The sequence below is a fragment of the Crocuta crocuta genome, unplaced genomic scaffold, assembly GCF_008692635.1.
Source record: "Crocuta crocuta isolate KB4526 unplaced genomic scaffold, BGI_CrCroc_1.0 scaffold32, whole genome shotgun sequence".
Classification (NCBI taxonomy): Eukaryota; Metazoa; Chordata; class Mammalia; order Carnivora; family Hyaenidae; genus Crocuta; species Crocuta crocuta.
Genome location: NW_027529424.1, coordinates 7,665,824 through 7,688,132, shown reverse-complemented (window position 1 = coordinate 7,688,132; position 22,309 = coordinate 7,665,824). Strand labels below are relative to the sequence as shown.

The following is a 22,309-nucleotide window of genomic DNA, read 5'->3' as shown; positions in this document are numbered from 1 at the left end:
CCTTTTTTTTTTTTTTTTTTACTAAGATACTGATTGAGATACTTCTCATCTGCTTTGGTCTTTCATACACCAAAATCACCGATACCTGTGAACAAATAAAGTGTTCAAATACCATGCATGTTGGCTTCTAAAAACTGCAGAGCATGTTAACCATATTTTCTAAACAAGGCAAAGTAGGTGGGGAAGAGGTGTTAGGTGACTTTGAATTGGTATCCTTTGAATTTTTTTTATTTTTTTAATTTATTTCTGGGAGAGACAACATGTACAGGGGAGGGTCAGAGAGAGAGGGAGACACAGAATCTGAAGCAGGCTCCAGGCTCTGAGCTAGCTGTCAGCACAGAGCCTGACGCGGGGCTCGAATCCACGAACTGTGAGATCATGACCTGAGCCGAAGTCAGCTGCCCAACCGACTGAGCCACCCAGGCGCCCTCGAATTAGTATCCTTTGAAATGGCTTAGAAATCTATTTTTTTAATTTTTTTATTTATTTAAAAATATTTAGTGTTTATTTCTGAAAGAGAGAGAGAGAGAGCAGAGGAGGGGCAGAGAGAGAGGGAGACAGAATCTGAAGCAGGCTCCAGGCTCTGAGCTGTCAGTACAGAGCCCAACGCAGGGCCCGAACTCAACAAGCCATGAGATCATGATCTGAGCCGAAGTCAGACGCCTAGCCCACTGAGCCATGCAGGTGCCCCAAGAAATTTATTTACTTTTTAAATTTTAGGCTGCCTGCTCTAAAATCAAAAATGTAGAAGGAAGAGCTTTTACATAGCGGTATTACATGACACTGCATCTGAAAAATTGTATTTAAAACTCTTCTAATACATTTTTATTTTTCACCCACTTAACCAGCATTTATTCTAGGCATCGCTTCTTTCCGTTTTCCTTCATTCTTTTCTTTCTTTTCCATCTCATTTTATAGAAGATTTGAGGTGACAAAGGATAGAGCTGTGACATATACATTTACTTTGGTCTCTCTCCACTCAGAGGTGACTCTGGAAGACCAGAGCAGCCGGCCAGTTCTAGCACCACCATTCCATGAGTTGCCGAGGCCTCCTCTCTGTTCAAAATATTTCTGCTTCTTTTACCAAGGTTTCAAATATTCTCCCACTAGAGATTACTTCCTTTGCTCTTAAAGACTTTTGGGTCCTTGAACCTGAGTCTGGACTGATGGGAACAGGGCAGACCTGGACACGTGGGTCTAGTTCTAGCGCTGCTTTTGACTGACTGTGTGACCTTGAGCAAGTAAGTCCCTGTCCTCTGGCTCTGATTTCTCGTATCTGAAGAGTTGGCCTTCAAGCGTGCCTCACCTAGCATGCCAGTGGCTTCAGGGACGAGAAAGTGGCCCTCACGCCTGCAGAAGGTCTAGCGTTCTGGGTCGCCTCCCATAATGCCAATAGTACTTTCAGTCATCAGAACAACAGAAGACTTCTGCACACGCTTCTAAACCCCTCCTTGGTGAGGGGCACTCTCTGTCCATGGGAGTGCCGTGGGCTCCATTTGACTTCTGAAATCCTGTAATTTGATGGCTCTGACCAATCATTGCTTGGTACGGATTAGATGACAGTCACTTACAGAGAGGCGGGTAGAGGCGAAGATGCAAAGGAAGCCAGAGGGCCCCAAGGACGGTGTTAGAGGGGTAAACATAGATTCGCTAAGGGACCCCCACACCTTCCTCCATCTTCCTTCCTCTTTTCCACCCTTGCAGGAGAGCATGATGTGCCCAGGCTATTAGAAGAATCATTTTCTGAACGAATGTAAGCCAGATAACCAGTGATTTCTCAGTCACCTCTCGTGGGCACATTTGTAATTCAAAAGGGTTACCCAAAGAGAACAATGCTTAATCTGAAGGGCAAAACTTGAAGATGGGGAGCAATTTTAAACACACGCAGCGACACCCGAGGGAAGCTTTCAGGGTGGGCACCTGCCTCTTAAATCACACTCCCAGACAAAGGGACTCCTGGCCATGATGTAGGCAGATGTGTCTCTTCTTGTTACCGCTAGGTGCGAAACGGTAATTGCCCCCATTCACTAAATCCTCCAAGGCGGATTGTGTGTCCTTAGTTTGTTTGGCTAACACTGCTGCTTGGGACAACTCGGTGGCCTCCTGTCATTTTCTAGGACTGTAGATGGCACGACATTCACAAGTTCCATCAGAGAGAAGACAGTGGGCCGAGCGCTGTACTCTCAGGCGAGAGCGAAGGGCAAGACGGCCGGGCTGGTGAGGTAAGGGCGGGCTCACTCCACGCTGCTCCCTCTCAATCCCATTTAATTATTAAAAATCATTCCTAAGGCCCCCACCATCCTCATTTGCCAACCCTGCGGTTTCCTCTTCAAAACTAAACACCTCGATCAATGATCACGGTGCACGTGATAATGTGTGTGTTTATGTAAGGGCTTGCGCTGGGAGTGCATATCCCATTTGATGCAATAAGAGATTTCTTCTTTCTGGAACTTTCGCAAACATAAAGGATCTCTGGAATAAGTCTCAAATGCCACAGAGGAAATGCATGCGGTCTCTGGAACCGTCTGAGTTTGGGTTTGAGTCCCGGCCCCACAATTAAGTAGCCGTGTGGTCCTGAGCAGTTGGCCAGTAATCCATTAGCTTCATTTGTTATCATCTGGGAAATGAGGGGAATGATATCCGTCCTGCAGGGTCGCTGTTTTAGAAATGACACAGGTCGAGTTCCTGGCATGGAATAGGGATCGATAACTAGGAGCTTCTTGTAAAGGACTCAAATCTTTAAGAATCTCTGGAAGAAAACAATCAGGCAGGAGAGAAGAATAAGCTATAGGTGGGATTAAAATTACCCAGAAGTTTCAGTGATGTCTATTGTACCTCCTGTTCATGGTCATGAACACTGGAGCAGGCACGATTTCCCAGAAAAGCCTAGATGCCCTCTGCGTAGACGCAGGGTCTCGCTCTCCATCATGCCTGTGGTGACTTACGTCTGGGATGTTAAACCCTCAGGAGCAGAGCTCTCGATATGGAAAACTTCAAAACCGAGGTAAACGTCCTCCCCGGAGCAAAGGTGCAATTTGAACTTCGTTACCAGGAAGTGAAGTGGCGGAAGCTGGGGTCCTATGAACACAGACTCCACCTGCAGCCGGGACGACTGGCCAAGCACTTGGAGGTGAGCCAGGAGGTGCAGGGTATGCGGTGACGTCATCTGCTATGCGTCCTATTCCCCACGGGTGCTTTTCTCCTGATCATCACTCTTTGGGGACGTTGGATGCATTCAGCTCAGGAAGACAGTGAGGTGCCCTGAAAAGCTTATGGGTCTGGGGTCCCCCAGGACACTGCCTTGTGGATTTCAGCGCCAGCCCAGCTCCTTACGAGCTGTGCTCGTTTCCTGGGGTGGCCAGCACAAATGACTGCATCTGGCTGGCTTGAAACAACTGAAATTTATTTTCAGGACAGAAGTCTGAAATCAAGGTGTTAGCGGGGCCTTCCTTCTAAAGGCTTGGAGGGAGAATCCTGGCTTCTCCTGGTGTGTGGTAGCCACTGGGACTCCTTGACTTGTGGCTTCCCAGCCACACCGCTCCAATCTCTGCCTTGGTGGTCACACCGTCTTCTCCCCTATGTGTCTCAAATCGCCCTCTGCTTTCTTCTTATAAGAAAACTTGTCCTTGGATTTAGAGTCCACTGAGTAGTACAGGAGGATCTCATCTCAAGATCCTTATCTTAACTCCATCTATGAAGATGCTCTTTCCAAAGGAGGTAACATGCACAGTTTCCAGTGATTTGATGTAGACGTGTCTTTGGGGGTTATCGCGGGAGGAGTGCCCTTCAGTCATGACACTAGCCTTCTCACATGGGACGTGTTATCTTGAGTGCCAATGTTTTCATCTGCAGGAAGAGTATATAACATATTTTCCACATAATTTATAGGAATAGGTGGCAAATAATAGGGACTCAATGAAGTTAGTTATCTTCCTCTGCCCCCGCCCCCACCGCCTTACCAGTACGAACTCACCTTTACTGTCTGACATCTTCACCTGTTGGCTTATAACCTGAGACACTGCCAAAAGGGAGCTTGAAGCTTTGTGACTTCACGTGAACATTTTGTGTAAGAGGCAGAGCAGAGCCCGAAGCAGCCCAGGGGAGCATACAATCCAATCTGCCTCTTCACTTGACAGACGGGAGATTGAAGCAGACTTGCCCACAGACAGAGAAGACTCCCAGGGATGACTCGATTATGGCGAAATTTGTGCTCTAATTTGGGAAGTTGCGTATCTGATGAATAGAACACACTTTCTTCTCATGACCACTATGTGGCACCAGCTTGCTATCGAGGTATATACCACTAGGTGTTTTTAGTGTCCCTTCTGGCACATACGGTGCCTTTGTGAAAGTTAGAATGAGACACCCTTCCTTCTGGCAAATGCTGCTGCATGTCAAGACACATGACTTGGCGAGTGGGTTATGAGCTACATCCCAGCATCCTTTATGGTCCTGGCTGGAGGCTCTGCACAACTCACCATGTGACCTTGGCTATTTTTTTAGGAGTGATGGAGAATGTATGCCCGTCACCCTCATTCTCTTGCTCAATGCTATGAATCCATGATAAATAGATATGATTAGCATCTTGCCTATAGTGACGCAAGTACTGAGGTTGTTAATAATATTAACAGTAACTGAGTTAATGATAGGAGAAGATATATTGTATGTCATTGACTCCTCCCCACAAGTTATAAAGTAGGTCTCATTAGCCCTGATGTACAGGTATATATAAATAACTTGCCTAAGGAAACAGAGCTGAGAAACCATTAAGACTTGGGACTATGTCTAACTGCATCTAAAACCACATTCTATGCTATCAGTCGAAGAATTTGAATTTGATTCCACGAAGATAATGATTCTGAACACACATACCACATAGCACATAAATCTTATGTTTCTGAAATTTTTGTTCATCCTTAAATTCCCCATGCTCTTAGGAATTCCTTGTTTTTAAAACAAGACAGGTGTTAGCAAGGGTGTTAGACCCAATGGCAAGTCTTCCGGGTTCTGGTCCAGAGCTGGCACTCACAGCAGTGGGATCTGGGCAAATCTGCTTCCTGGCCTTCAGTTTGTCATCTGTGAAATGAGAGGTTGGACTAGATGATTTTTAAGGTGCTTTCCAGCCATAATAGTCTATGAAATATTTCAGTTTCTAAAGAGGATTGATCTTATCCAAAGATACATTAAGGAGAAATCATAAAATTAGGTCTTCTCCTTGTGCTTAATCCAGAAAAGGTTTCTAATCACCATTACCCAACCGGAAATACAAGAATCGTGAGGAACACATCCCTTTTTAACCCCCACTCTTACCTCCAGTTGTGTGTATCAAATCTTGGGGGAAACGTTTTATTCCAACTCCTGCATTCCTTACAGAAAAGCCAACAAACATGGCAAGTGACTCAAAGCCACCATGGACTTGTCCCAACCTGTCAGCTGAACCAGCTGGGCCATAGGCACACCCCCAAATGCATGGTGTCCTACTAAATTTGGGGTCCTACGTCATTAAGCACAGGATTGCTAATAGCCTCTGTGACACTCAGGGAAAGGTCCTCCTGCCATTTTTATGTTCTTACGGAGAGACTGAACTTTGTCCTGAGTAGTCTACACCTGTTCACAGAATCTTATGGAAGAATGAAAGCAATGGCCCCAGTTTTCTGTAAATTCCTGATTTTCTCCCTGTCCTCCAAGAGCTGCTTAATCAACTACCAGCAATGGCTGGATCAGACTGACCTAGGATGGCTGATCCACCTGATTCTGTGTAGATCTAGTCCTTTCCAACACAGAGAATCTGGAGCCAATGGGAGACTTGGAGGCAAATTAAGTTCACATCTTACGCCGGAATTTGTAACCACCAAGAAGGAAAATGTTGGCTCTGCCTAGATAAGTGTCCAGGACTTTATGAAAGCAGATGAAAAAGAAATCAGAGAAAATGTTGACATGATTCCAAAGCCAGGTACGTCAAAAGGAAGATAGCTCATCACTGGCGCAAATGATCCTAAATGAGGAAGAGGCAGTAAGGGAACCAATATGCACATGACTCTATCTGATGACCTCACATTTAAGTGGGCATGTGTGAAAGAAAGGAAATCTCATGAAAAACAAATAGGCTACTGTGGCATGGGGCTAACAATAGTTTGGCGATAGCTACTGAAAAGAAGGAGCAGAAGCTATTGGAGGTCAAGAAGCAGTGTACAAAGTATTAGGAGCGTGGGCCCTGGGTTTGAAGCCTGGATCAGCCACTTATGAACGGGGTCACTCTGAATCTGTTTCTTCAACCACAAAATGAGCAATAACAAATAAAACGATAATAGATAGTAACATTATTGGTAAGAGTTAAATGAGTTCATACAAGTGAAGTGCTTAGTGGAGCATGTAGAGTCTATAGAGAGAAATAGAAGCCATGATTAGGTTTTTTCCAACGATCACCCCAAGGGACTTCCTTCTACTTAGCTCTGCCCAAAGCAGGTAGATAGAAAAGAAATGAAAAGGCCCAGGACAGGTCTATAAAGTAACTACAGAATCATTTAGGATGGCTTTTCTTCTGGCCATGTGTAGCAACATGGATGGACCTTGAGGGTGTTATGCTGAGCGAAATAAGTCAGGCAGAGAAGGACAAATATCATATGTTTGCATGTATAGGAGGATTAGGAGGAACTTAACTGAGGAACAAGGGGGAGAAGAAGGGGGGAAATGGTGGGGGAAAGGGAGAGAGGCAAACCATGAGAGACTCTTGAATGCTGACAAAAACTGAGGACTGATGGATGTGGGGGGAAGGGGGGATGGGCATGGAGGAGGGCACTTGTGGGGATGAGCACTGGGTGTTATGTGGAAACTAATTTGACAATAAACTATTTGTAAAAAAAAAAAAAAGCTAAAAAATAAAATAAAGAAAAAATAAAAAAATTTAAAAAAACAAAATGGAAACATAAAAAAATAAAATAAAATAAAATAAAATAAATGAGGAGAGAATGGGGGAAAAAAAAGGAATGGCTTTTCTTTTTTTTTCCCTTTAACAAAATGAATACTCTTATAAACGACAACAACCCCCCAAAATAGAATAGGATAGAGATGGGGCATTAAACCCAGAGGAAGGATGTACTAGAAAGGAAGCACTGAGTTGCCCATCACATGAGATGGTGGTGAGATGAATCGTATCCCATGGAAGTTAAGGACCACACAGAAGTGATCATGGGAACGGGCTGGGTTATCTCTGGGAAGACCTGAAGATGAGAAACACAGCAGAGAATGTAGTAATTGTACTTTTTGCTCAAAAAGCCCTGAAAGATATTTGTTTTCCATTTTTTTAAGGTTTTATTTCTGAGAGAGAGAGACACCATGAGCAGGGGAGGGTCAGAGAGAGAGGGAGACACAGAATCTGAAACAGGCTTCAGGCTCTGAGCTAGCTGTCAGCACAGAGCCCGACACGGGGCTCGAACACACAAACCGTGAGGTCATGACCTGAGCCGAAGTCGGCCACCCAACCAACTGAGCCACCCAGGCGCCCCAAAGCCTTGAAAGATATTCTGATGCTTCGAGTAATTTTCTTTCCTATCTCCAGGTAGACGTGTGGATTGTTGAACCTCAGGGAATAAAATTTCTTCATGTTCCTGACACATTTGATGGCCATTTTGATGGCGTTCCGGTCCTGTCTAAAGGACAGCAGAAGGTATCATGAGTATTGCCTATTGCAAAGGATCTAAGTGGCTACTACTGGCTCATGGGTTCTATTCCCTTCCTGAGATCTGGGGAGCAGAAAAGAGGTCAGGTGGTGTTGAACTCTGGGAAGGAATAGAGATCCCTGGGGAAAATCTAGGGCCTTCCACAGGGTATACAGAACACAACTCCCAGCTATTTCATTGCGTTTTGCCCAGTGACTTTCCCTTTTGGCCCCATCTCCCTCAAGTCATCTGCTTGGCCAGTAGCCAGAAGACAGCTTTCACACAATGTATGGTGGATCTTCCTTAGTCATGGTGAGAGATCCTCAGCTTAATTCTCTTTGCTTCATGACCAATAATAACCAACAGTGGAGGGGTCCAATTCCTCTAAGAAACTTTCACAAACTCATTCTCAAAGCTGGTAGCCATCTCTCTGATGGGGGGAAGGGAGGCATTCTTTGACGATCTTAAAAAGTCCTAAACCCTGGGCCACAACGCCACAGGCTGACAGATACCCCTCACATGCCCGGCACTGTCCCTTGCATTGGAAATGGGACGATCAGTGGTTCCTGGGTATAAGGTGACCATCAAGCCACGGGCAATCCCTCTTTACCTGTGTGCGGTTGTCAGCCCTCCTCTGGGGAGGGATAGGCACAGGGCCTGGGCTCTGACATCACCGTTCTTTGCAGGCACATGTTTCCTTCAGGCCCACTGTGGCGCAGCAAAGGAAGTGCTCTAATTGCTCTGAGACTGCAGTAGACGGTGAGCTGGTGGTGATGTATGATGTGAACAGAGAAGAGAAAGCCGGTGAACTTGAGGTGGGTAAAAACAGTCTAGGAGAAGCACCGTGCTGAGGCCAAACAACTGTTCCTTGTTGAACAAACGCCCTGGCTTCTGGGTGGCTCCTCGCTGCCAAGGCAAGTGCCGAGTTGTGTAGATCGGACTATAATCATATTTTCCTAAGCGTTACTAAGCATTACCTTTTCATGTCAAGAAAACTAAATAGAGGCTCGTTGAGTTTCATGTCCTTGTCCCAGGAAAGTTCTAGGCCTTCTATGAAGGACAGTAGAAAATCACAGAATGGGAGTTTTGGATAACCTTTGAAGGTCCTTTGTAATTAAACTGTCCATAAAAGCTGGGAGGTTATGGAGCTGGGTGGATGGAACAGCCAAGAGGAAGACTCAGGCTACTGGTGAATTCCAGGGCCAATGTTCCTTGTGAGATTTCTCAAGTTTCCTTTCCCCTTTCGTCATATCTTAGGTGTATGTCTGTATTTCCCTTGTGCTCAGGTAAGAGTCCACAGAGGGTATGCAAAAGCCTGTGCTTCTCTCCAGCACAGGGACATCGAGAAGCGTCCACAGCTACACCCTCAACAGCTAGCCATTGTACTGTCTTGATAGCAGCGACCAAAGGGCAGTGGAAAGGAACTGGGGAAGGCAGGCGTTAGAACCTGCAGTAGAAGACAAAGACGATGACCAGGAATCTGGGTGGAGTGGCCTTCTAATAACTTCAAGAACAATCCAAACCTGGCACCCCGCGTGCTAGTCAAGGTCCTTCATGATCTGTCCTGCTGATTCTCTACCCTAATTCCTTGAATTCCTGAATTCTCTAGTTCTTGTGGTGCGGGACCACTTAAAGAGCCCGTAGGGTGTTATATTTTCCTCACCCTTGTCTAGAACTCTCCTCCCCACTCACACCTGTACCCCTAAGCGCTGCCCAGCTCCCGCACTGGCGGCCCAACTCTAAACTCATCCTCAAGACCAGTGTAGGTACCATTCCCTTGGGAAAGACTCCCCCATGTGAGTAAGATCACATCCGCTGGGCATTCTCTGAGCCATTTATTTTCCTCATCGTGGCACATGGCACTTGATGTTTTTGCCTCTTTACCTGTCTGTATCCTCGGCCGGCCTACGAGCCCCGTGAGAGCAGAGACTGCCTGCTTCCCAGCTGGCCAGCAGGGTGCCTGGGACACAGGCTGTCCATGAAGACTGGGTGGATGGAGGGGAATGGTGGAAATGCACTGGGGGTTAAACTACCCTCACGGGGAAAGAATGGGGGGGAGAAGGAAGGGGAAGGGAGAGACACGGGTGGCCTCCAAGCCTCTGTTCTCTCCTCTACGACCAGCATGCTTCCACGCCTCTTCTCTCTCAGTCTCTCAACCCCCAGTCTTCCTACACGCTAAACACCGGGTTCTGTTTTCCAGGTATTTAATGGGTATTTTGTCCACTTTTTCGCTCCTGACAACCTGGACCCAATTCCCAAAAACATCCTCTTTGTCATTGACGTTAGCGGCTCAATGTGGGGAATAAAAATGAAACAAGTAAGTATCCCCCTTGTTGGCAGTGGTGCGTGGGACTCCCTGCCTTCCTTGGTCGCCTCCCGACACTGCAGTCATTCAACGCACCTGTTCCCTCAGGCATCGCCTCGGTCCCCTTGGGTGTCCCTGACAAAGCACCACAGACATGATGGCTGGTAAACCACAGACATGTGTCTCACAACTCACCATTTTCTGAAAATACCATCTTGGTTTCCTCTCGCACTGATCACTCTTGTGTGTCACTCTTGTTCTTCTGCGTAACGTTCTACTTCAACACCGTGCCATTGTTCATTGATCCTTATAAGCGCATCTTTTCTAATTACACAGCAGTTCCTTGAGGGAGGCCATTCTCTGTCTCATGTCTTCCAGGCTGGAGTTCAATATGGGCTAATCCTGTGCGAAATGATACAGATGAGGTTCTATAGAGCAAACAAGGAAATTTTTTAAAATGATTATTTATTTTTGAGAGAGAGACAGAGACAGAGACAGAGAGAGAGCAAAGGGAGGAGGGGCAGAGAGAGAGGGAGACACAGAATCTAAAGCAGGCTTCAGGCTCTGAGCTGTCAGCACAGAGCCAGACACAGGACTCAAACCCACGAGCTGCAAGATCATGACCTGAGAAGTCAGACACTTAACCAACTGAGCTACCCAGGCTCCCCTTCTTTTTTTTATCTTAAAGGGGAGTGTATTAGGAATCAGGAGAACCACTTGTAGGTGATAAAATTTTTAAATAGGTTTGTCATCTAAATAGCTGCTTCCATTTAGAGGAGCTTGAGGAGGGGCGCCTGGGTGGCTTAGTCTGTTAAGCATCCGACTTTCGCTTAGGTCATGATCTCGCGGTTCGTGGGTTCAAGCCCCGTGTCGGGCTCTGTGCTGACTGCCAGCTCAGAGCCTGGAGCCTATTTCAGAGTCTGTATCTCCCTCTCTCTCTGACCCTCCCTGCTCACGCTCTCTCTCTCTCTTAAAAAAAAGAAAAAAAATAAAAAAAGAAGAGCTTGAGGAAACGCTTAGAAGGTGTGGAGAGAGGCACACAGCTCTCTGGGGGCAGTTGGTCATAGGTGGCAGGGACAGCCAGGGTAACGGCTCTGAGTCAGAAGTGTGCCAAGTGTTCAAAGAGCAGAGAGCAGCCCAGCAGGGAGAAGGAGGGAGAGGACAAGGGAGACGAGCTTCAAGAAGGGAGGCACCATGGGGCGCCTGGGTGGCTTAGTCGGTTAAGCGTCCGACTTTCGCTTAGGTCATGATCTTGCGGTTCGTGGGTTCGAGCCCAGCATTGGGCTCTGTGTTGACTGCCAGCCCAGAGCCTGGAGCCTGTTTCAGAGTCTGTGACTCCCTCTCTCTCTGACCCTCCCCTGCTCATGCTGTCTCTCTCTCTCTCCTAGAAATAAATAAAACATTAAAAAAAAAAAAAAAGAAGGGAGGGACCAGGCAGATCGCGTGAAGCCCGTTAGGTCACTGTGAGAACCCTGGCCCTATCTTTGAGAGAAATGGTGAGCTGCTGGGGGGTTAAGATGAAGGAATGACATGATCTGACATGCTTTAAGGCATATCCGTGGCCACTATGTTGATAACAGACTGGCGTGGAAGTGAGGGTGGGAACCGGGAGGCCAGGAAAGCAGCTATTGCAATAATCCAGGCAAGAGATGATGGTGGAGTGAACCTGAGTGGCCGTAGTGGATGTGACAAGGAGCCACTGGATTCTGGAATCTATTTGGAAGGTAGAATAAACAGAATTTACTAAAGCTATGAGGTGTGAGAAGAAAAGAGGACTCCAAGATGCTCTGAGCTCTTAGCCTGAGCAGTTGGAGAAGACGGGCAGAGTGAGACTTTGTGGGGAACACTGGGGCTTCAGTTTGGGATTTGTGATGTTTGAGATGCCTATTAAGCATCCAAGCAGACATGTCAATGATGCTACTGACTATGCAAGTCTGGATTTCAAGCATAAGAAATCGACTGGGGCGCCTGGGTGGCTCAGTTGGTTGAGCTTCCAACCTCAACTCAGGTCATGACATCATGGTTCATGGGTTCAAGCCCCGCATCAGGTTCTGTGCTGACAGCTCAAAACCTGGAGCCTGCTTCAGATTCTGTGTCTCCCTCTCTCTCTGCCTGTCCCCCACTCAGTCTGTCTGTCTGTCTGTCTCTCTCGAAAATAAAATAAACATTAAAAAATTGTTTAAAAAATGAGAGAGATCAGATGTATAATCAGGACTCACTGGTATGTGCAAGGTATTTGCAACAGCAATGAGACTGACTGAGAAGTTCAGTGTAGATAAAGAAGAAAACCGAGAGTGAACTGAACCCTAGGATATTCCCATAGTAAGAATTTGGGGAGAAGAGGAGGAACCATCAAAGAAGACTAAAGAAAGGCAACCAATGAGAGGAAGAGAAAACCAAGGGAGTCTGAGGTTCTGGAAGATAATGAGGAAGTCGAATGAAGGAAGGTGGTGTGATCAGTTGGTTCAAGTGCTGCTCATAGATTGAATCTGATGAGAAGTGAAAATAGTCCATTGAACGTGGCAATCTGAAAGTCACTGTGACCTTGATGCAGGCAATTATTTTATTTTATTTATTTATTTTGAGAGAAATAGAGCGAGCGAGGGAAAGGCAGGGACAGAGGGCGAGAGAGAATTGCAAGTAGGCTCTGTGCTGTCAGCTCAGAGCCTGAAGGGGGGCGGGGCTCAAACTTATGAACCATGAGATCATGACTTGACACGAAACCAAGAGTCAGATGCCCAACCAACTGACCCACCCAGGCACCCCTTGATGAGGGCACTTTTAATGGAGTGATATGGGCGACAATCTGAATGGAGTGGGTTTGCAAGAAAATAGGAAGAGAAGATTTGGAAGTAGTATGTTTAGGAAAATCTTTTGAGGAATTTTATTGCAGAGGGAAACTGAGAAGGGATTTTTAAAGGGATGAGAAATAACAACATGCTCTTATGTTTATGGAAATGCAACGAGAGAGGGAAATTTTGAATGTAGGGCCATTGTTAGAGCCCTGTCCTCCAGTAGATAAGAGAGAATGAAAGCTAGTTCACCGGTGGAGGGATTTACATTCAATAGAAATAGTACTTGTTTTCCTATATTATCTGCCAAGAAGAAAAATGTGTGGGTACAAATGCTAATAGGTACGATCTTGTGGTGGTGGAAGTCTACGGAAGTCTTCTTCTAATTGCTTTAATTTCTCAGGGAAATTGTAATCCAGGTCATAAGCTGAGACAGGAAGAGGGGAGTGTTAGTAATTTGAAGAGAAGGGAGATGAGAAATGGTCATTTAAGAGAGAGGGTGAGTAGCTGGGCTTGGAATATACATTTAATTTGCAGGTCCTCCTAAGAGGGTACCTGAACTTTATGATTCTTCACTAAAAGTGAGTCTAGTCAAAATGGTTGTGTGTAACAAAATAAACCAGTAAAAGTTTAAGCATCGAAATGCTGACAATGCACATTCAGGGTAAGTGAGAGACAAATCGGTGTTGACTGAGGTGGATTTAAGAGGTTTTCTGGAAGAATTACAGCTTGAGTTGGTACTTGCAATACGACTGGGATGAATTCTTGGTCTTCCTCAGTTCTTCTTGGGCTTCAAGCTTATGTAATGAGACCCCTCTTCATTCTTTGTTGAAAACAGACAGTGGAAGCCATGAAGACCATATTGGATGACCTAAGAGCTGAAGATCAGTTCTCTGTAGTTGACTTCAACCACAATGTTCGAACCTGGAGAAATGATTTGGTCTCAGCAACTAAAACACAGGTTGCAGATGCTAAGAAGTACATTGAGAAAATCCAACCTAGTGGTGGTGAGTGACTTTAGCCAAGAGCCCACTAAGAAACCTTCATAGGGCTCAAAACTTTATTCACTGAGGAAGTATCCTTTCCTATCACAGTGGTCTGCAGAGACCACCCCCAATGGCCTGCCTTAAATCAGACACTTATCATTACACGATGAGTACTGAGTTCGTGTGAAGGTAGAAGGCATAACCCGTTCCACACAGCTCTGTAGCCATTTCAATCCTTCTCAGAAAGGGGTGTCAGCAAATGACACCAGCCTTCATATGACTGTCATAGCATAAAATGCAACTGTCCACAGACCAGTGTCCCAGCATGTCAGTAAGGCTGACTTAAGTACCTTCAGTCTGGTGTTTAACAAAGCAACAGATGGGTGCTTTGAAAAGTCGAATTCATCTTTAAGGGAGTAGTTTGAACGAAGTGAATACTTTACTTCACTGGGGAATCTTGACCAGCCTGGGGGAAATTTATGTCGCTTGGAAAGTAATTGAAGGATCTGGGTGCTGAATAAATTACACATAAGTGATTGTGAGACAGATGAACCTGAACCCAGGATGTGATCGTTTTGCACAGAGCAAGAGTACATAACAGAATCGCACATAACGTTACTCTAACAGGAACAAATATCAACGAGGCACTGCTACGGGCCATCTTTATCCTGAATGAAGCCAACAATTTGGGAATGCTGGATCCTGAATCAGTCTCTCTGATCATTCTGGTTTCTGACGGTGACCCAACAGTAGGCAAGTAGCATGTCACTTTTCTAGTGACAAATATTTTACTCTTGTTTCTCGGGAACGTGATTTGCTTAAAACGGGAAATCTAACAGCACTTGCCTGAGTGTCTATACCACTCTAGCCCCAAGCTTTCTAACAAGAGGCTTCTTTTGACCCGGAAGCGCTCACCGTGCTGAAACCCAGTCCCAGACATTGTTTGGCGATGCTCTTGAAAGCTCAGGCTTCGCCTGCACCATGTGGGGGACACTTGAATAGGGCTCATCATAGCCTGCTGTTGCACACCTCAGGTGTGTGAGACAGTGTGTGCAAGTGTGTGCAATGCGTCTCCGTCCCCAAGTCTCCAGCACACCTCGGGAGCCTGTAATGACATGCACTACTGCTCTCCACATTCCCCCAGCCATCGTGGCAACTGGAGAAATTGCTCCTTTCTGATACATCCTGCACATCGACCTTCTTCTCCACAAAATGGCCCAATGCCTCCTGGCTTCTATCAGGTGCTGTCAGTTTTACCTGCTTTAGTTGTGTCTCTGCGCTGACAAATACAAGGAAGGTACATGCTAGATTGTGTTACAGTCTGACGTGTGGGCAATGGAAGGAAGACGAGTGGCCAGTCAGGAGAATGGCAACTGGAGTTCTAGAAGGATGAAAAGCAACCATTTTACTAATACTGGTACTAGAAGGGGAGCCGTTATGTAGTATTTCCTCCCTCTCGGATCAGATTACTTTTAGCATTCAATTGGACGGGCACCTGGCTGGCTCAGTCAGTGGAGCACCCAAATCTTGATCTCAGGGTCGTGAGTTCAAGCCCATGTTGGGTGTAGAGATTACTTTAAAAAAAATTAAATCCTTGAAAAAAAAATAAAATAAAATTGAACGTGAGAATAAAATCATAAGGAAGAAAAGGAAACATGGTAAAAAACTAAGTCTGTTCCTCACTTCTATCCCTTAACCATCCAGTTCTTGTCCCTGGAGAGTCTTTGGTCACCAATTTCTTGTGTATCTTTCCAGAGATACTCTGTGCCTATCTGTAGATTACATACACATATATACACACTTAAATGTCAATATATATACACACACATACACGCATGTGTATATGCAAATACACCCTACATATACCAATCTTTACGTTGTTTTTTCCCCTTTAAAAATGCATCTTTGAGATCATTCAAAAGAAATACATAAAAGTGGCCTTGCTCTTTCTAATAACTGCTTAGTATCATCATCGGATGGACCTCCCTTACTGGCGTACGTTTGTTTACAATACGGTGCTATTCCCAATAATGTTCCTATATATGATGGCCCATACTGCATTTCCATTTGTGTGAGTGCAGCCATAAGAAAAATTCCTAGAAGCTGAGTCTCTGGGTCAAAAGGTAAGTGCACTTTTAATTTGACAAAAATTAGGGGCTCCTGGGTGGCTCAGTTGGTTAAGCATCCAACTTCAGCTCGGGTCATGATCTCATGAATTGTGAGTTCAAGCCCCGCATTAGGTGCTAGGCTGACAGCTCAGAGCCTGGAGCCTGCTTCAGATTCTACGTCTCCCTGTCTCTCTGCTCACGTTCTGTCTCTCAAAAATGAATCAACTTAAAAAATATATTTGAATTGACAAAAATTTAGCTCTACCTCCCTCTGTGGATTTCCTTTCAAAACCATTATAATAACGTGGCCCCCTCGTTCTTTTCCTTTCTGTCACCATCAACTTTAGGTGAACTAAAATTGTCAAAAATTCAGAAAAACGTGAAGCAGAGCATACGAGACAATATCTCCTTGTTCAGTTTGGGGATAGGGTTTGACGTTGACTATGATTTTTTGAAGAGACTCTCCAACGAAAACCGTGGAATTGCTCAAAGGATTTACGGAAACCAGGACACGTCTTCCCAACTCAAAGTAACTTTCTTTCTGTTTCTTTGCCATCCTTCACCCCAAATCATTCAACTGGCCATACCTGCTGTCTAAAAGAAGACAGCTGAACTTAAGCCCACACTGTCATCATGTCAGCCTTGCTCAGCTGTGAGAATCAGAACCGAGTGNGGGCTGGAAACATGCCTCCCCACCCCCTAAGTAAGTCTCAGTGAGGCATTATCGCCGCTCCTGGGCTCTTGCGTCCTGCTAAATGGATCGTCCGCCTCATCTTCATGGCCATGGTTTTCCCTTTAAAGTACACTGGCATCTCGGTGTCAACTTTTTATAACACAACACAGATCAAACTACAGCCTGGAAATTTCCTTAAATATAAAGGAGATAAGTTACTTGTTTATCTTGACTAAATGGACAAGAAAAAGATGTCTTTACCCCACCCTCTGTCAGTACAAGGTACCATGTGTCAATGGCAGGCACCACATTTAAAGTTGGGGAGAGGTGGGGCACCTGGGTGGCTCATTCGGTTAAGCACTTTGGCTCAGGTCATGATCTCATGGTTCGTGGGTTCGAGCCCCACGCTGGGCTCTGTGCTGACAGCTCAGGGTCTGGATCCTGCTTTGGATTCTGTCTCCCTCTCCCTCTGCCCTTCCTCCTGTCTCTCTCTGTCTCTCAAAAATAAATAAACATTAAAAATTTTTTCTTAATTTAAAGTTGAGGACAGGAAAGAGATAAGGGGCAATTTGGGAATATCAACCCAGCTGACTTCTCTTATTAGATGTATTTATGAGTTATATACGCTGGTTACAAAAGTTTTTAAAAATGCTGGGCTCTTAAGTCAAGGGTAATAGTTTTAATGATTTTTTATTTTCTCCATATGAATTCATCTGATAATTGTGAGTTTTTCTTGTCCTATGGCTTCCCACAGAAATCCCATGAGAACAAATTAAGAGATATGAGCTAAGCCTTTGAGGCATCTCAGAGAAAAGTGCTTTAGACTTGCGAGGTGGTAGGAAAATAACGATTTCTCTGTTCTTTATGGATTGTAGAAATTCTACAACCAGGTCTCTACCCCACTGCTCCGGAATGTCCAGTTCAACTATCCCCACACGTCAGTATCGGATGTCACTCAGAACAGTTTCCATAACTATTTCGGAGGCTCGGAGATTGTGGTGGCAGGAAAATTTGACCCCGAGAAAGCCGAGCAGCTACAAAGCATCATCACAGCCACCTCGGTACTTCTGTTTATCTACTTATTTCCAAAAATACGAATTGGCTCCCTCGATACAGTCTGTCTTGTATATTAACAGGCTAATATTTTGCATTTCAAGAATGTTGCACATAGAGTAAAAGCAATAATTGCAAGGGGAGGCATGACAATATCTATGCCATTGTCCTCAAACCATTCTGTAAATCCTTACCTTTCCACCCCAAACCTTGGATGTTTGCACTTACTTCTGCTCTTGTGCTCTTTTGAATTATTCTGCATTCCCCTTGAAGTTACGTCACGCCTTGATTCACGCTCAGTAGGTATGAAAAATGTGGATTGATTAACTATAGTTCTGTTCCCCTGATGTTTTTCAATGGAATCTTCCATCGTCCAGGCTAACACGGAATTAGTCTTGGAAACTCTGGCCGAAATGGATGACCTGGAGAAATTTCTAGCAAAGGACAAGCATGCAGATCCTGATTTCACCAAGAAGTTGTGGGCCTATCTGACAATCAACCAACTTCTAGCTGAGCGGTAAGAAGAAAAGGGTGTAGGGCCCCTGGGTGGCTCAGTCGGTTAACTGTCTGACTTCAGCTCAGGTCATGATCTCACAGCTTGTGAGTTCAAGCCATGCTGACAGCTCAGAGTCTGGAGCCTGCTTCAGATTCTGTGTCTCCCTCTCTCTCTCTGCCCCTCCTCCTCCTCCTCCTCTCTCTCCCTCTCAAATATAAATAAACATTAAAATTTTTTTAAAAAGAAGAAAAGGGTGTATATAACAAGGATTTGCAAAAGTAAGAGGTTTGCCTTAAACATTTGAAGTAATATACAAAAGGATTTGGAACCAAGAAAGGCAGCAAATTAATTCAGGATTTGGACTGTCAATGTCCACTGCCTTCCAAGCACTTTACGTAAAGCTGCGTTCAATCTTTTTCCTTTTTTCTTGAGGTATAACATACATAAAGTGTGTGAAGTGCATGAATGTTAAGACTACAGTTTCCTAAATTCGTACATGTGTCACCCACGTAATCACCACCCAGATCATTGGAGAACACTTCTACCTTGCACACGTCTGCCCTGTATACCTTCTACCGTGCACACGTCTGCCCTGCACACGTCTGCCCTTCAGTTCCCACCGAACACCTACCCCCACCTGCAGTGGGAATCACTGTCGCCATCAATTAGTTTCCTGTGATGAAATTCATTTCATGATACAACCTGTATTCTCCCATTTCTGGCTTCTTTCATTCAACAAGATATCTGTGGGGTCCATCCATGTGGTCGGGAGTATCAGTAATCCATTTGTATTTTCTTTTGAAAACAGTCTATTGTTCAAAGAGAAATTTACGGGGTGCCTGGCTGGCTCACTTGGAAATGCATGTGACTTTTGATCTCAGGGTCATGAGTTCGAGCCCCACTTTGGGCATAGAGATTACATAAATAAATAAAACTTTAAAAAGATTATTAAAAGAAACAAAGAGAAGTTTATGATTATAATACACATAAGGATGGGTGACATACTAGTTACATATTTCATTGCTGGCTTCTTAGGTGACCTACTCTTAAACTCTACAGTATAAAAACTGCACTTCTTTTTTTAAAAAATCTTTTTTTAATGTTTATTTTTGAGACACACACACACACACACACACAGTCTGAGCGGCGGAGGGGCAGAGGGAGAGGGAGACACAAAATCTGAAGCAGGCTCCAGGCTATGAGCTGTCAGCATAGAGCCCGACGCGGGGCTTGAAGCTATAAACCATGAGATCATGACCTGAGCTAAAGCTGGGTGCTTAACCAATTGAGCCACCCAGGCGCCCCTAAAAACTATACTTCTAAGTAATGTTTAGCTCTTTGACCACATGAATCAGAATAACATGCAGGTGCTGAAAGGAGAATTATGATGCCCGAGCCCCGTTCTCCCTATTAGATCAGAACCCTGGTAAGACGGAACAGAGTCATGTGATCTGGGGGGGGGCCAGAAATGAAATCCGGTTGTATGACCTACTCACAGAGAAAACCCATGATGTTCGTAAGATCACAAAACAGACATGGTGCTTTGAAATGAGCAAGAAATATCCCTGCCCCTTCACAGAAGCGTACTGAGTGCATTCACAGCAAAATTACACACAGACAGCAAATTGCTGAAGTTAAATATTGATTTTTTTAAAAAAACAGTCCCTGTAAAACAGATCAGCACTTTGTCAGGGATTGGGGGGCAGGAAGGATGGGCAGGCAGAGCCCAGGAGACTTTAGGGCAGTGGAACTGCTCTGTGCGATACCACAGTGGCGGATGCAGGTCGTTACACGTTTGTCAAAGCCCCCACCACCAAAGACTGTCCACCACCAGCAGCAAACTGTAATGTCAACTGTGGACTTTGGGTCATGACGATGTGTCAACGTCAGTTCATCAGTTGCAACAAATACGCCGCTCCAGTGGAGCATGTTGACAGTGGGGGGCACTGTGGAGCGTGGGAAATCTCCGTACCTTCATCCTGATTTTATTGTGACCCCCAATCTGCTCTGAAAAATAAAATCTACTAACAAAATATCCTTAGGACTGCATGGCTGAATACACTACTAGCCTTGTGCAGCCAGTTAGCTCTAGTTTACCTTGTGGTCCGCGGGGTCCTGGTTGAGCCCAGAATTGGTGGGTGGTGTGTGTGTGTGTGTGTGTGTGTGTGTCTTCATGTTGTCAAATGCATCTACTTCCTAACTACAGAAGCCTGGCTCCCACAGCTGCCGCCAAGAGGAAAATCACAAAATCAATCCTGCAGATGTCTCTGGAACATCACCTAGTGACGCCGCTCACCGCCATGGTGATTGAGAACGAGGCAGGGGACGAGCGCATGCTGGCGGACGCCCCCCCGCAAGACCATTCCTGCTGCTCAGGTGGGTGTTTCTCTCGGCGGAGGAGGACGCAGGCGACCCTAAGTCGGGGTCCCCCCGCCTCTGCTCCTCTCCCCCTGCAGCCCGCCTCTTGCTCCCAGGCCCGGGGCCCCACGTGTCCAAGCTCTTCCTGCCCAGTTACCTGGGATAGTTTATCGCTTTGATCTTAGAACATTTTTGCTCACTTACGTCCCGCAGGAATGCTTAAGACCTACCTATCCTGCATGCACGTTTTAAGTGAACATTGAACCCTGTCCCTCCATGATTAAATAGTTGCAATGAATGTACTTTGGGGCAAACTATAAATATTGAACTTTAAAATTTTTTTAATGTTTTATTTATTTCTGAGAGAGAGAGAGACAGCGTGAGCAGGGGAGGGTCAGAGAGAGAGGGAGACACAGAATCTGAAGCAGCTCCAGGCTCTGAGCTGCCAGCACAGAGCCCAATGCGGAGCTCGAACCCACGAACCATGAGATCATGACCTGAGGTGAAGTCGGAGGCTTAACGGACTGAGCCCCCCAGGCGCCCCAATGTTGAACTTTTAAAGTAAAACTTTTACATCACGGTTTTAAGTGTATCCAATGAAATGGAATAAGTACTCTCCATCATCCATTAAAAAAATACATGAACGGGGCACCTGGGTGGCTCTGTGGGTTAAGTGTCCGACTCTTGATTTGGGCTCTGGTCATGATCTCATGGTTCAGGAGTCTGAGCTTCATGTCGAGCGCTTGACTGACTCAGCCCCCCAGTCGCCCTAGAACTCTTACTTCTGACATCCCTGTTATAAGAGCCTGGGGCCCCACGGCTAAATTTATCTAGGGGGAAGCTCACCCTAGATCAACAGGCAGTTGTAAGTGATTTTGTATCACCCAGATAAAATGCTTAGGCGGACTGCCATTTGTTTCCCGAAGACAGGGAGACTGCCTATACGTCAGAGAGCCAAAAGAACTTTTGGTAACCAGTAGGGGAAACTCGTTAGTGGAGAAACCAGATTTTTCAGACTGCTGTTTGGTGAGGAAATAGGAACAGATCCAGGCAGAGGCCGACTGTAAGCCTGGAATTCGCCAGGGGCTGGCCTGGACGTCACCCCCTTGGCTTCTGCTGAAGACACGGGGACAGCCCCAGCCCCGCGCTCCACGGAGAACCCCATAGCAGGCCCACACGGCGTCAGACAGGAGGAGCAGGAAGAGAGAAAATTCGGGGATAAAATTAATGCGAGAAAACCTTAGCTGAGAACCTCTGGGGTCTACATAAAACAGTCTTGAACTTGTAAGGGATCTCTATGGGAAAATAAGCCCGGAATCTAATACATGCAGCGTTTTCTACACAGGCGCCCTGTACTACGGCAGCAAAGTAGCTCCGAGTTCAGTCCCCTCGTGGGTCCACCCTTCCCCAACGCCGATGATCCCGATGCCTGTGCTGGGGGCTCAGGTGCTCGAGGCAACTCCTCCTCCACATGTGATGAGAGGTAAGAGACCTTCGGCGCCACGTCCACGTCCTCGCTCCCAGTCGGTTCACAGTCCTGTAGAGCGTTTATGTAGGTGACCAAAGTCCTGGGAAATCAGACGGCTTTTCCAGGCATCATTGCCTTCCCTTGAAAGATCATTCCGTACAATTTTTTTTAATGTGTATTTATTTATTTTGAGAGAGAGAGAGAGAGAGAAAGCACAAGCAGGGTAGGGGTAGAGAGAGAGAGGGAGAGAGAGGAGAGAATCCCAAGCCCGCTCCATGATGTCAGCAGAGAGCCCGACTCGGGGCTGAAACCCACAAATCTTGAGATCATGGTCTGAACTGAAAACATGAGTTGGACACTCAACCAGCTGAGCCACCCAGGCACCCCATTGTCCTGCGTATTAATCAGCTTG

General features: G+C 45.8%; 1 protein-coding gene across 1 annotated transcript in view; it reads left to right on the top strand.

Annotated features, from left to right (window-relative positions):
- The window catches only part of ITIH2 (inter-alpha-trypsin inhibitor heavy chain 2), a 34,264-nt gene that overhangs the window by 5,825 nt on the left and 6,130 nt on the right, over positions 1-22,309 (top strand). The window contains exons 5-16 of the mRNA XM_077758407.1: positions 2,118-2,222; positions 2,968-3,130; positions 7,559-7,666; positions 8,345-8,473; positions 9,859-9,975; positions 13,594-13,762; positions 14,369-14,494; positions 16,197-16,378; positions 17,398-17,583; positions 17,953-18,092; positions 20,278-20,447; positions 21,775-21,912. Of these exons, the coding sequence (XP_077614533.1) occupies positions 2,118-2,222; positions 2,968-3,130; positions 7,559-7,666; positions 8,345-8,473; positions 9,859-9,975; positions 13,594-13,762; positions 14,369-14,494; positions 16,197-16,378; positions 17,398-17,583; positions 17,953-18,092; positions 20,278-20,447; positions 21,775-21,912 (1,733 nt within the window). The remainder of the gene's footprint in view (positions 1-2,117; positions 2,223-2,967; positions 3,131-7,558; positions 7,667-8,344; positions 8,474-9,858; positions 9,976-13,593; positions 13,763-14,368; positions 14,495-16,196; positions 16,379-17,397; positions 17,584-17,952; positions 18,093-20,277; positions 20,448-21,774; positions 21,913-22,309) is intronic.